The 14,672-nt window shown below is 38.9% G+C and overlaps 1 protein-coding gene across 1 annotated transcript in view; it reads left to right on the top strand.

Moving 5' to 3' along the window:
* Oma1 (OMA1 zinc metallopeptidase) overlaps positions 1–13,150 on the top strand; it is a 52,002-nt gene extending 38,852 nt beyond the window's left edge. Inside the window, exons 8-9 of the mRNA XM_028786534.1 lie at positions 1,646–1,795; positions 12,692–13,150. Of these exons, the coding sequence (XP_028642367.1) occupies positions 1,646–1,795; positions 12,692–12,904 (363 nt within the window). The 3' untranslated portion in view covers positions 12,905–13,150. The remainder of the gene's footprint in view (positions 1–1,645; positions 1,796–12,691) is intronic.
* Positions 13,151–14,672: the final 1,522 nt, after the last annotated feature.

Genomic DNA, 14,672 nt, shown 5'->3' with positions numbered 1-14,672 from the left:
GCAGAGAGGGACCACCCAGAACCCTCTCTGACTGGTGATCTGAATTCTTGCTTAGGCTGCGAGGCTAAGCACTGCAAAGGAATATAAATAAAAGTTAAAAATATCTCTCTGGGTTCCCTGAGGGACAAGCCTGACTGCATAGGGGTTGATGTCAAAAGTATCCCTTCTCCAGGAAAAAGACATCAGGATGGGTATGGTCTTCATGCATCACTGGACAACAACAGGGGGACCAGAGCTATTACAAAGTCCCTTTCAATTACTGGAGGTCAGGCCTTTATCCCCACCTTCGCAAGATTAGAATTGACATAGCCCTTCTATACTTAGAGAAGGGAGATGTCAGGGGCAGCCCTGCTTAGACACTGAAGGCCTAAAATCAGCAATAGGCCTGTTATACATGTAAACTATCACCATGTCTTGGGTCTCTGTGGAAAAACATTGAAACAGATGGCTATAAGCTATTGTAAACAGGCAGTTTTTGTGGAAATTTACCAGCCTGAGTAGTCATAGACCTTGTAAATAGGTAGCCTTGGCGGATAATATAATACCAACTTAGATAAGGACAAGTGAATCATAGGCAGAGTCATAGTGACCTGTCCCCTGAACCTTCACCCAGCCAATAGATACCCTGTTCTGAAAGATATCTGTACTCCCCCTGAACACCCACGCTCCAGTGTCATCCCCTTCCCTACGTCCTGCCTTTTTGCGTTTATAACCCCTGTGTGAATAAGTAAAAATTATGATTTGATTTAAAAAAATAAATTAAAATAAATTTAAAAAAAAAGAAACACAGAAAAACCTTTATTTCTTTCCCACCTCAGACACTTGAGTTAAACTACCAAGACAACTACTGCTAACAGTTTTGAAGTAGCCTTCCACAGTGGTCTGTGTACTTAAATGTATGTGTATCATGTGTATATGAGTTAGAGATGGAATTATGTCACCTTCTCTACTAGATCCATACACATTCTTTAAAAATAGTTTGTTTTGAATGGGCTAAATGTATTTTTTTCTCATGTAGTTGAAAAAAATTGGACAGTTTGATACACATAAGTATTTTATTCACTTTTATTAAAATTTTTCTAATTATATCATTTGACATAAAATTTCTTTAGTGAAGTTTAATAACAGATTATTTTTAATAAAAATATTAATTTATATGGAAGATTTTCCAATTAATACATGTTTTTAATGTCAACTAGCCTACTGAAAGTGTTTGCAGGGTGGAGGTCAGGGCGGTGGGCTTGTGTTGCTGCAGTGCAATATTGTCTGAGCTCTGCTTTTCTTCTCACTCTGTTTTGCAGCACTGGTATCAAATCCAGAGCCTAGTGCACTAAGCATGTTACTCCACTGCTGAGTTTAATTCCCAGCTTGAAGTTTTATTCTTTTAAGTTGTGAACATATACTACTTTTTTGTTACAGTGGCGATAGAAAATTAGAATAATTTCAAAATGTATAGCGACACCAAAGTAAACTTAGTATTTCTTCTTCTCTCTCCCTTCCTTTCTCTCCCTTCCTCTCCTCCTCTCTCCCCTACCTCCTCTTCCCTTTGATCTCCCTCCTTGTCCCTTTAAATACCTGGCTGAGTTAATTTTTTTAAAGTCGAAGTAACTGAATTCATTATGTGTTTTATTAACTCCGTGTTTAGGCATGTGTGGACGTAAGAGCTAGTTCAGTGTTTTGGCAGCAGATGGAGTTCTCAGAGAATCTTCATGGCTACCCCAAGTTGCCAGAGTGGCTGTCAACACATCCTTCTCACGGGAACCGAGCTGAGTACTTGGACAGACTCATACCACAGGTGAGTTAACCTGTTACTTCTTTGGTATAGAAAAAATGAATTTCGGTATGCAATTATTTTGGTTACTATAATTGCTGGCTGTTGGTTTCACAGAGTTGGACTGAAAAGGAAAGTCCTGTTTACCCACAAGTCTTGAGGAGTAAACTGCTTTGTACAGCTGAGTTTTCTCAATGTAAGGTCTAACTCTCATGTCTGACTTTAAATTATTACTAACTTGGTAATGTCTTAAAACTTGAGATGTCCCAGAGATGTGGTTCAGTTGGTGAGTGCTTGCCTGGCATACAGGAAACCCTGTTTTGCACCTCTAGTACTTTGCAAACTGGGTGTGGTGATACATTCTACATCTATGCATGCATGCTTGGGAGGTGGGGATGGAAAAATCAAGAGTTCAAGGACATCCCTGGCTCCACAGTGAATTTGAGATAATGAGACCTTATGAGACATGAGACACTGTCTCAAAGAAAAAAAAAATAAGCAAAAAAGGAAAAGAAGACAACTTTAGGCATATTTTTTTCAGTATACTAATTATAATTTGGTCTTATTTGGTCATCCCTTAACTTTTGATTTTGGAACAAATGGGTATTAATTCTTTGGTTTTCTGTTTGTTTGTTTGTTTGTTTGTTTAGCCAAAGTCATACTACAAAGTCCTGGCTAGCTTGGAATTTACTATGTAGACAAGCCTAGCCAAGAATTCACAGAGATCCTCCTGCTTCTGCTTTTGCCTGCTAAGTTCTGGTATTAAAGATGTGCTCCCCCATGTCTGGCTCTTGTTAGGTTTTTGTTTGTTTGTCTGAGACAGTCTTTATGAGCCTCAGCCAGCTGCAGACTTTTGTGTAACTGAGGCTGACATCAAACTCTTGAGTGTTGAGAGTATAGACCTGCACTGTTATACTGAGTTTTGTACAGTGCTGGGTATACAACTCAGGGTTCATGTATGCTAGTCAGGAATTCTACCAACTGATCTGCATTCCCATCTCTGAGTGGCTTAGGAACAGTGGGAATTTATTTCTAAATTTAGAAACTGGGAAATCTTAGATCAAACTTGGTATCTTGTAAGCACATACTTTCCAGTTTATAGATGGCTGTCTCCAGTATAACCTTACATGGCGAACTAGGAAGTGAGGTCTCTAGAGTGTCCGTCCATCCATCCATCCATCCATCCATCCATCCATCCATCCATCCACCCATCCATCCTTTATTGTTGTGTTTTAAGTCAAGAGTCCCACCATGGAGCTGAAGGTGGTCTGGAAATTGAGATCTCTCTATCTCAGTTTCCCCAGTGTTGGACTACATGCATGGACCACTATGCTAGGACTTTTGATAAGAGCAACTTTTAGTAAAGCATTAATCCCATTGATGAGGGGTCTACTTTCATGACCTGATCACACCTCAAAGGCCTCATTTTATAAGAATATCACATTGATGTGATTTTAGCATGTGGATTTTGAAAGGCACAAACTTTTCTTGATTAGCACCTTGTATCTGACTCAAATCTTCTTTAGATCCTTAACATGAAGGAAAAATATAGCAAAAATAGTAGTGAAGTTTACTTGATATAATCTGTAGTAATTACTCACCTAAACAGGGCAGTATATATGTGTCACCAGTAATTGATTCTTCTGAGAGCTAGTGAGGACACCAGATGTTAGATGCCCCGGAGAGGCCATGTCTTATTTCTAAAGTTATGACACACAGAAATTCTTTTTATTTTAATTCAGTGCAATTCTAAACGATGTGGTTTGTTTAAACTAGATAACAAATTCTACTAGCCAGCTGTGATTTGAAACCTACCCTAAATTCTGAAGTTGTTTTTTCACCAAGTCACTGAGGATCTTCAGACAGACTAAAAAAACATGCTTTGGGAGGTTTGTGAATAGTCACGAGTTGATTAGAGAGCACGGAACATGGCTGGAGAAGCAAATGTTATTTGGGAGCCAGTGAGGAAGGAAAACAGGGCAGGTTTTTTTTTTTTCTTCTAAAAATAAGCCATCCCAGTTCAGAAATTTAATTTGAAAACTGCAGGTAAATTTCTTATATTTTCCCCCCAAGTGATTAAATTCAATTTGAAAGCAATAAAACTCTACTACAACTTTGGGAATAATTCAGTGGTTGAAGTGAGAATGATAGTTAGTACAAGGGTATACTGTTAATTAGAACACACAGTCATAAAGATTGGAACATGCTACTCTCCTAGGCCTGATTTCTGTAATGGAAGAAAGCAGCCATGTATGTAAGATGTGTGTCTACATGCCACGAAAGACTACATTCTTTTTCTTTTCTTTTTTTAAATTTATTTATTTTTATGAATGTGCATGCTTTATCTGCATGTATACCTGTGTTCCAGAACAGGGGATCAGACCCCAGTATAGATGGTTGTGAGCCATCATGTGGTTGCTGGGGATTGAACTCAGGACCTCTGGAAGATCAGCCAATGCTCTTAACCACTGAGCCATCTGTACATTCTTAACACAAACATTTACTTGGGATGTTTTTATTTCTAAAATGAGCCCAGGGTTGAATTTTACTAATGGCTCTGTCCCCTGACATGTGGATAGTCAGACACCCTGTACATTTCTGAGGTCTACAGCACTGGTGCTAAAGCTGGCTTTAGCAGACATAGGTCTTTCAGTTTGCCCTCCAGAGGTGAAGTGATGAAATTGACAAGTTCACCTAGGAACTGAGTAGAGAACCAGGGGAAGGGTGGAGTTTATCCGACCTAGGAGCCCTCTGCTTAGTTGTAGGGAGGAAGACAGAGCCTGCTGTGCTCAGATGTATGGGGAGTAAACCAAGAAAGCAGGACTGTGTAGCTCTGTGACAGGAACATAAATATTGGTGACTTTAATTTTTAACTTCATGTGCTAAGGATTATAAGTATTTTATCAGATTCTTTGAATGCCATTATAAAATATATTTCTTACTATAGCTTATCAACATTAAAGATATTTAAATGTGTTATACATTCAACAGATGTTGAATCACTTACTATGTAGTAGGTTTTGTGGTGGCAGCTTCAGAGAGATCCACCTCTTCATCAAGCTTATTCTCCAGTAAAGGAGATGGGCAGTAGTGGAGTCTGTCTTTGTAAAGACACTAGTCCTGCTGGATAAGGATCCCGTCCTTAGGACCCAGTTTATCCTAATTACTTTCTTGTAGACTCTGTCCCTAAATTTGTGTTGGGGTTAAGGCTTCAAGGTAGGAATTTCTGGGAAAAATAATTCATTCTTGGTTGTATACATACTGTGTGGGCAAAGATGGGAGGGCTGTTGGGAAAACAGTTGAAAATGGAATGGCTAGGCTTGGGGAGATAGTTCAGTGGGTCATGAGTTTGGATCTCCAGAACCTATGTAAAGCTGGGCATGGTCTGTAATCCTAGTACTCCCTACAGCGAAATTGGAGGCAGACACAGGAGAATCCAAAGAAACTCATGCCAGCTAGCCTGGTGTACACAGCAGTGAACAAGGAATTGTTCACTTTCTCTTTTTGAAAAATGGCGCTAAACAACACATAAGAATGCCCTCTGACCTCCAGACGATGCCTCTGTCTACATTCACAAACATACAAACACAGGTACACACACACACTCTCTCACAGGTTAAAAAAAGAAACTAAAATGGGATGACTAGGGAAAGTGGTCCCAGTGAGCACTCTGCCTTTGCTCAGGATGAGATGCTGGTGGAAGGTTCTGAGCAGACACTGGAGATGTGTCCTGACTTGAATACGCACTTTATTTGGAGGAATTCGGCATAGTATATTGTTCAGAGAATAGACTGTTTCCTTTCTTGTTTTGTTTTTAAGATAGGGTCCCTTTATATAGTCCTGGCTTTCTTGGAACTCACTCTGTAGACCAGACTGGCCTCAAACTTAGAGATCCACTTTCCTCCCTCTGCCTTCCAAGTGCTGGGATCAAGGGCATGTGTCACCATGATGGCTTCTTATTTTATTTTTAAATAAAGATAGGACCCCCAAATTAGGAAAAAAAATACCCTTACTTTTTTTTATAATGTGAATTCTTGAAAAAAAGCAACATGCATAAATATAATCATGTGATCCACTAGTATTTGAAAATGATAAATATAGGTTTGTAGTAATAATATTATTTGTTGTTGATAAGCTGATATGATATAATTTTATTTACTTGAAATAATCAGTAGGATTTAGGAAACATACTCCACATATTTTGGTTACCATAACAACTTGAGTGAAAAACTGAAGAACAGATGTTGTGCCAACCTGTTGATGTTTCATAGCGTGGGCTTCAGAATTACAGTTATGCTTTTTAGACTTTGAGTTTATGTACATCATAATTTATCCTTGAAAGAAATACCTTATTTAAGTATTTTATAAAATATGAATTACTTTGAATAACAGAAATTTTGTTGTACAGTTTATTTTGAAATCAAAAGCCTTCAGATTATATTTTTGTGTGTGTTCTCACTGGCTTTCTTTCTCGCTGCTGTTGCTCTTCGTGAGGGCATGAGGGGTGAGCAGTGATAACAGAGCTGGAAACATAATCTGGAATTGTTGTTTAAGGTTATAGAATTATAATCATAATTTGAATGGAATTTGTTTCTAAGTATTTTAATTGTAAACAACATTGCATCTCTAGGCATGAGAGTCACTTGGTAGCAGGCTGTAAATGCATTAATTTTAACCTCATTTTGTTTTTAATCCTTTAAACTTTCAGGCAGCTGGGAAGTTGAACTCATGCGTAAATCATTCTTATGCATTTGTAATTGGATAAAACAAATGAATAAATCATTAATATTGTTCATCTCATGAGCACAGAATGTAAGTGTTAGGAATTACCATGAAATGTCATTGTTGGCCATGTGTAAAAACATACACTGTTCACCTTACTAAATTTCATTTTGTCTGGCATGGAGACTGTTGAGGAAGCGAACAGCAGCTACTGTAATTGAATCGACCTCTGAATCATATGAAGCCAGAAAGCCTGACAGGAACATTGTCTAAACCCTTAAAAAACAACATTATGGCTGAAACGAATGGACCATTAGAAAAAAATTGCTCTGAAGGATAAGGCAAGAAAGAGTAATGATAGATGTTTAAAATGGAGGTGACCCCCTCCCCGCACCCACCCCGCCCCTGCACCAATATCTTACTTTCTGTTTTCAGCAGAAGCTTTTAATCTAATCACAAAGCCCTCTGGCATTTCCCCTTTTCTTTCACTTAGTTATCATTTGTATTTTATGGCTAAATAATTTCTGTTTTCCTTGATGTGTAGCATGTATCAAAAACCCAATGTATGCTAGCAGTTGGTTCATATTTAGTCGTTACTGGAAATAAATGCAGCCAGTGCCTTAAAAAAAATACACGTGTGCTCATTGCTCATTCCTTTTAACCTTTTGTTTATGGGCTACATCATGATGTGTGATGTTTGTACCCATCGAGGAATGGTCAGCTCAATCTAACAAGCAGATCCGTCACCTTGCAGTTTTGGAGGGTGACAGCCCAAGCCCTCACTCTTGACAGTTTCAAGTGTGCACTGTTACTGGTGCTGTTGTTGATTGCACAGTGGCACTCAATGTCCTTCTTTTACCTCACTGAAATGTTGTTCTCTGACTAGCCTCTCCCATCTCTTCTTTACCCTGGTGGTCACCGCGCCCTCAGCTTCTGTGAGCTGCTTTATTAGATCCCTGTGTGAGGCCACACCATGTCCTTCAGATTTATCGGTGTTTGGCAGACTACAAGACTGCATCGTTCTGTTTGCTTTGCTTTCCTGGAACTTTGCTCTGTAGAGGAGGCTGACTCTGATCTGAGACAGTCTCCTAACTCTGCGTCCTGAATGCCTCAGTCAGAGGCCAGTGCCACATTGCCCAGCTAAGACTTCCTCATTCTTCTGGTAGAACAGGTTGACTATAGAAAGTTTTGTTCAAAAACCTTGCCTTTCCTTCTCAGTCCCAAGAGCAGCTTACCTATGTCAAAGCAGCCTTTTAGCCTTCTTTATTTATTGAAATTTCTGTTACTTATACTTCCTAACATTTGGCTATTTCAAAAACTAGTCAGACTTCAGTTTACATTATAGTTTTTGAAAATAAATAATTTGTAAGATAAATATTTTTGAGAAGTGTAATCCTGATTTATAAAAATATTTTAAAATATTTATTTTTTTATTTTATGTGTATGAGTGCTCTATCTGTATATACACCTGTATGCCAGAAGAGGATGTCAGATCCTAGAATAGATGGTTGTTGCCATGTGGTTGCTGGGAATTGAACTCAGGATCTCTGGAAGAGCAGCCAGTGCTCTTAACTGCTGAGCTATCTCTCCAGCCCATCATATAATTTAATGAACCTACCTAAGTATTTATTTAAATCACTAATTAATGAGGAAAGTGGTAAAACATTATAACTACTATAAAGGGTAATTCAATAACAATAATGTAAAATAATTCTTATGTGAAATGGAAGCCCGTTAAATCCAAAGACAGTTGCCATACCCAAGTGAAGTTCTACTGAGAGTGAGTGAGCCTGGATTTATCAAATCCAGTAATGGGAACTGCCACCAAATAGGTTGGTCATAAATTCTGTGAATCCATAGGACTGTGCGGGTCAAAACAAAATGCTGTCTGCTCTAGCATTTCTCAAACCTTGCAAGGTATTGTTAGGTTTCAAAAAATTGTTCCCTCTGGCAGATTCAGTTCTTGACATGATCTTCCTTCTGTCAGTAGACCCCTAAGCCTCAGGAAAGGATTCATCTATCCTTTCTCTCTTTCATCTCTTCTCCCTCTCTTTTTTTCCCTACCACTCTTTAGCTGTGCTGCAGCCATTTTGATGTGTCTCAATAGGTATATAGTCAATAAGAAACATAACTAGCTATAAAGCACCTCTACTCATAGGGCAGTAAGCAGTTGCTTCCCACCAGGCATAGTTTGCTTCCATTTCCATGGACAAATATAATTTTCATTATTATTAATTTTAAAATAACAAAAGAAGGAAAATATTTGGTAATATTTTTAGCCAAATGATTGTAGTTAATAGCTCAGGTTAAAAACAGAATTAAAATGTGTATATAAACCTAAAGCCTGGTTTCAAAAAAATGTGTGTGTTGTATGTATGTATGTTTATGTATGGACTTACATATTAGGTTCAGCTAACTATAAGAACTGCAGTAAGCTACAGTGAACCTCCTTAGGCTAACTTTAGAAAGAGGTAAAATGTCAGTAAGTCAAATAAAAATTTATTTTAGAAACTTGTAGAGTCATAGCCAATTAGCTGCGTAAAGGGCTCTAAGCCACAATGCGGTTTTACTTCAGTCTTTGTCCACAAGCACAAAGAACAATTACTTAGTGACTAATTAATTCTAGCATCAAAATATAAAAAGGGACATCAACTATCTGATTCATTTTATGAGCATGGATGATTTTGTCTCAACAGTTTGATTAAAACGTCTTTAAGAATTTATGAACTGGGATCATTAATCAGCAAACAAGGCAGGGCTGTATCACAATTATTATTTACTACAAGCAACTAAATTGTTCTCACATTCGCAGGTGGCATCTTAAAGGCACTCGAGGGCAGAGCCTTTGATACCCTCTTTCCTGTGTTTCTGCATCCTGTCCATGTCAGTCTGTGCGCTTCCCCTACTGTGCACTCAGAGCCTCTGTGGTCCTTCACCATGGCCACTACCTAGGACAAGCCATCATCATCTCTCCTAGTTCCTGCAGCATCCTCCCTTTCAGGCTCCCTGGTTCATTGTTTGTTGCCATCAATGGCTTTTTGTTACCATGTAAACAGAATGATCTTTTAAATGTTATTCTCCTGCCTAAAACCTTCCGATGTTTTTTTTCATGTAGTGTAGAATAAGAGTCTACTCTGTTGTAGCTACTTTTCTGTTGCAGTAATGAGACATTGACCAAGCCAGTTTCAGGGAGGAGTGGGTTTATTTAGCTTACAGGTCACAGCCATCACCAAAGCAAGCCACAACAGGAATCTAGAGTCAGGGAGTGAAGTGTGTGCAGGAGAGTCGGGTGTGGGTACTGTTCACTGGTGTGCTTATCATGGCTTGTTCAGTTTGCTTTCTTATATAATCCAGGACCAAGGGTGTAAGAATGATGCTGTCCACAGTGGCTGGACCTTCCCATATCAATCATTAATCAAGAAAGTGCCCCACAGACATACTTATAGGCTAACATGATGGATATAATTCTACATTTGAGGTTCCCTTTTCCACAGTGACTCTAGGAAGATGACAAAAACTAACCAGCACCGTCCCATAGTCTTCCAGTCACATGACTTAGCACCGCCCATCTTGCTTATGCCTGTCTTGCTCCAAGATTTTCCTTGGTTCTGGTCATTTCATGGGAGGCTGGTTTCCTCCTTGCAGACTCTCCAGTTGTGGATTTCTCTGGTTCAGGCATCAGCTCCCCAAAGAAGCATTTTCTGGTCCCTTAATATTAAATAGCCTGTCTCCCATGCAGTCATTCTCCCTGTTCAAACTAGAATGATTTTGTTTACTGTTGATTGACTGTCTTCTACCTTGAAATATATGACCCTTGTTCTCTGTGGTCTCCCTGGTCACACCCACAGCTTGAGATTCCTAGTGAATACTTAAGTGACTCTAGGATATAGAATAATAATAATAATAATAAATAATAGCTAAAAATAGGACACTTTGCAGTAGAGCTGAGTAGTACTTGCACTACTTAGGTGATATTAGGTGTAGAAAATTATGGCCAGTAATGAGAAAAAGGTGCACACAGGAAGTGGCAATGTAGAAATGGTGGTCAGCTTAGGGGCCTTTGCTTTAATTCTGCCCAGGTTACCTTACTTTGAGAAGGTCTAACCTTTGTTTTTCTCCATACCCTGTTAGGTTAGCAGACTCTTCAAAGTTCTACTTTATGAACCCGTGTGTCTGTGGGTAAGGCACTGTCATCCTCTTCCCCACTCACCACTTGATACTTGAATAAAAGTTGTTTGCATTATGGCACACACTTAGATAATGTTTGTAAGTTACTGGTGCAAAGTAAGGAACAGAATGAGTAGTGACTGCCTGTGGCTCTCCCAACTGTTGGGATCTTTAAGGCTGGCCAGTTTTACACTTATCTTCAGCCTTCCCCCAGGATTCTCCAAACTGTAGATTCTTGCTATTGGATTATCTTTCTATTTTCTCAAAAATTGTAGGCTCTGCATAATATTTTTACAGCATTTAATAAAATGATTATTCATAGTTTAAAATCTAGAATGCATTAATGAAGTGGCCCTTATGTGCAATGCATAGAGTCAGAGAGAAAAGAATGGCAGTCGAAGGCATATTCTAGGTGTGCATGGGGAAAAGTCTTACTTTTGAAGAAATGTGAAGATTTATGTAATAGGATAGATTTAAATTTATTAAAGGGAAAAGATTTTAGCACACTGAAATGTAGTGAAACATATAGGAAGAAAGCCAAAATTTGAGAAACGCAGAAGGTTTTGCATATATATGCATAATATATGTATGTATGTATATATATATATATATATGACCTATAATTTTTCTTGAGAGAAAGTGGAAGTCTACACATGAGGAAACAGTGATAGGAAATCTTTACGAAGAAACAGCTTTTCTGGCAATTTAAGGAAACAGCTCAAACATTTTCAAAGTGCATTTATTCAGTATAAAATTCATTCAAAGAAGCATGTGGTACAAAATTTATTAGCATAAAAAGCATACTAGACAAAAGCAAAAATTTCAACCTTTTTATTTCCAAGCTAACTCTACTTTTAAAAAAGTAATAGATTTTTTTTTTATTTTTAGTGAAATTTTCAGTACATATTTTAAAAAACATTTGAGACAGGACCTTATCTAGTCTAGGCTGGCCTCAGACTCATCCTATAGCTGATGATAACCCTGAAATTCCAAGTCTACTTCCTAAGTGATTCAGTTCTGGGCATTTACTTCCACACCTGGTTCATCCATGGTGTTACGCAGTCTGTAGGTTTGGACATGTGCTACCGTCTGTATCCAACTAATTATAGTAAATAGAGTTTCTCTCTGTCCTGAAACACTCCATGCCTGTTTATCTCTCTCTCTCCTTGTCCAGTATGAGCTAGGTTGTTCCTGGGGCTGGTTATGTGGAACAGAAGTCAGAGACCCTGCCCTGTTTCAGTAGTGACTTTCTGTATGCTGTTTCATGCTGTTTTGGGTTTTCCCAGCATATGTAAATTACATGCTTATGTTGCTGTTTCCTAACATTCCAGTTTTAAGCCTCCTATTTATTTGCCACTGCAGAGAACTAGATCAGGCTTTCTTCTTACCACTGTCAAACATCCCCCCACCCCCACACATGCATGCTGCTTTCTTCTTCCCCAAATGATGAAATTGTGATTTGGGTTGATTCAAGATTTGGTATTTTAAACTATAAACACTAGTTACAACCAAATTCCACAGAGCGTTACAATTACTCTTCTTTTTCACACAGCATTTATTCTCCCTAGAGTTAAAAATTGTTGTGATCTTGATGTTTGGCTCTTTCTCTGTCATTAGCAGCAATTTCACCCTAGAAGGTCACAGCTGTGAGCAACTTTGTTGGTGGTGGTTTGCTTCAGTGTGTCCAGATATGGACATTCTATTATTTTTCTTGTGTTGAAAAAAAATCTCTTATAGAATCTTCAGAGCCCTGTTAATCTGACACTGTTCTTAGGATCTGCTAAGGGTGACCGGAACTGTTTGCTCTCTCTGAGACCTGTTTACACCACCATGTGGCTATTGCACATACACCCGCTGTATAAAAGTGATGGTTATGAGTCAGATCATGGAACATGATTGCACACTTCCCTGTGCTGCTTCTGCCTGTGTTATGCTTGAGCTAACTTCTGTTTAAATATACAGAAGTATTCGTTTACTTTTGGTTGTCTCATGCAGACCATATGAAGAATTGCATTGTATGCTTCTTTGTAGGCTCTCAAACTTCGGGAGATCTGCAATTGCCCACCACTCTCTGGACCAGACCCTCGATTACTGTTCAGACTTACTGTGAAACGTTTTCTTGAAGACTCAGAGAAAGAGAACCTAAACATCACTGTCAAAAAGCAGAAAACGGATTCTCTCCCCATTCAGAAGCAGGAGCAGATACCACTGACGTACGTACTTGAGAAAAGAACTGCAAGTTGAGCTGAAATGGATGAATCTTAGGTTCCATGAGGAGCACAGTGAGCCTTTTCATCCTTATGCAACTCTTAAAAATGATATTTCCAAGGGAAAAGAATGGATGTTCAAAGGTCAAGTCGCATATATTACAGATATTATCTGAATTTGTCTAGATTTTTATCGTTTATGAAATATTGATGTTTTTCAACCTATTTTAAAATACTGCCAACAAGGAAAACATCACAGAATAAATTGATGTTATGCATTTCACTGTCATCTGTTCTTACTTTAGTTTGTAGTGATTACTATAAAGAGCTTCCTGCCCAGCCTAAAGTGGGTTTTGGAGTCTGGGTGGTTATGAAATGGGAACTGACAGTATGAAAGTGGTGGACTGTTCTGGGCTGTAGGGAGCATGGAGAGGGGCACTTGAGGGAGAACTCTCGAGGAGATAGTTCCAGGTGGTGCTGGAGGCACAGGAAGTGCTGGTGGTCTGGGTGGCAGAGTGAGCAGTACAGTAGGAGGGAGGTTGGTCTTCCTGTTATGATGATGTAGGGATTGGGATGTTCCTACCACGGGCATCACCTGGAAGACAGGAGCGAGTGCTGCCCTCAAGCTTCTCACTAGCCAGCTGACAGCAGCCAGGTGCTACAGAAGAACATGGGGGATAGTGTCAAGGTGCATCTCCATGGAAGCCAGAAGCTGATGACCATGTGTAGGAATGGAAGTAAATTTTTATTTTTTAAAAAGATCTGTCTGTCTGTCTATCTGTCTGTCTATCTATTGGATGAGTGCTCTATCTGCATATATACCTATGTGCCAGAAGAGGGCATCAGATCCCATTACAGATGGTTGTGAACCACCATGTCGTTGCTGGGACAGGACTCCTGGAAGAGCAACTAGTGCTCTTAACCACTGAGCCACCTCTCAGCCCCATAAATTTTTAAAATGTAAGTTATTTAGGCAGTTTTATTTGTACTTTCAAATTGGTGAACATCTTTTAGAGGGATGGTTTTCTTGAGAGACATTAAATAGATACTTTGTTGGAGAATTAGAAGTGCAAGAAAATACTTTTTATGAGTAACTGCTATGGGCTGGACCTTAAAAGATTTGTTTTACTTTTAATTATGTATACGAGTGGGAAGTATATGCAGTTTCATGTGATGTCCAAGGTGGCTAGAAATGGTATTAGATCCCTAGAGCTGGAGTTATGGTAATGAGCCACCTGATGTGGGTTCTGAGAACTGGGTCTTCTGAATGAGCAGCAAGTGTTCTTAACTACTGAGCCCCAGAGCCAAGCCCTTTTAATTTCAGTTATTCCAAAATCATAAGAGGTAGGTTTGATTGTCATTTTATGGTTATAAATGGGCTTGGAGGGGCTTAACAATGTATCCACTTACCTAGAAAGAACAAAATTGTATCTCTGGTTCTAGTTTGCCCATTTGCACAACTCTCATGTACCAAAGGCAAAACTATAAAAAGATAAGGAACAAATTACATTCTTGGCTATCTATTAGCTTCAATACAGGTGGACAGCATATAAGTATAAAATCAGAGAGCACTTTGTTGTCTGCAGGTTTCTAAGTCGTCTTAGATCCTTCAGTCAACCTTCATGAAAACCTTGGGGTAGGGTAAAGTGGAACAGCAGGTCCTGCACCCCTAATGCTTGTGAAGTCTCACTTGGGGTATAGCCTGATTCTTAGTTGTCAAGAAGATAGGTTTGAATCAATTTATGTCTTGTTTATAAAGTATTTCTTGATCTGTGCACAAAACAACAGTTGTAAGAGGAGTTTCA

Source organism: Grammomys surdaster, unplaced genomic scaffold, assembly GCF_004785775.1.
Source record: "Grammomys surdaster isolate TR1022 unplaced genomic scaffold, NIH_TR_1.0 100, whole genome shotgun sequence".
Classification (NCBI taxonomy): Eukaryota; Metazoa; Chordata; class Mammalia; order Rodentia; family Muridae; genus Grammomys; species Grammomys surdaster.
Note: the sequence above shows the minus strand (reverse complement) of the source record. Positions and strands in the feature narration are given on the sequence as shown.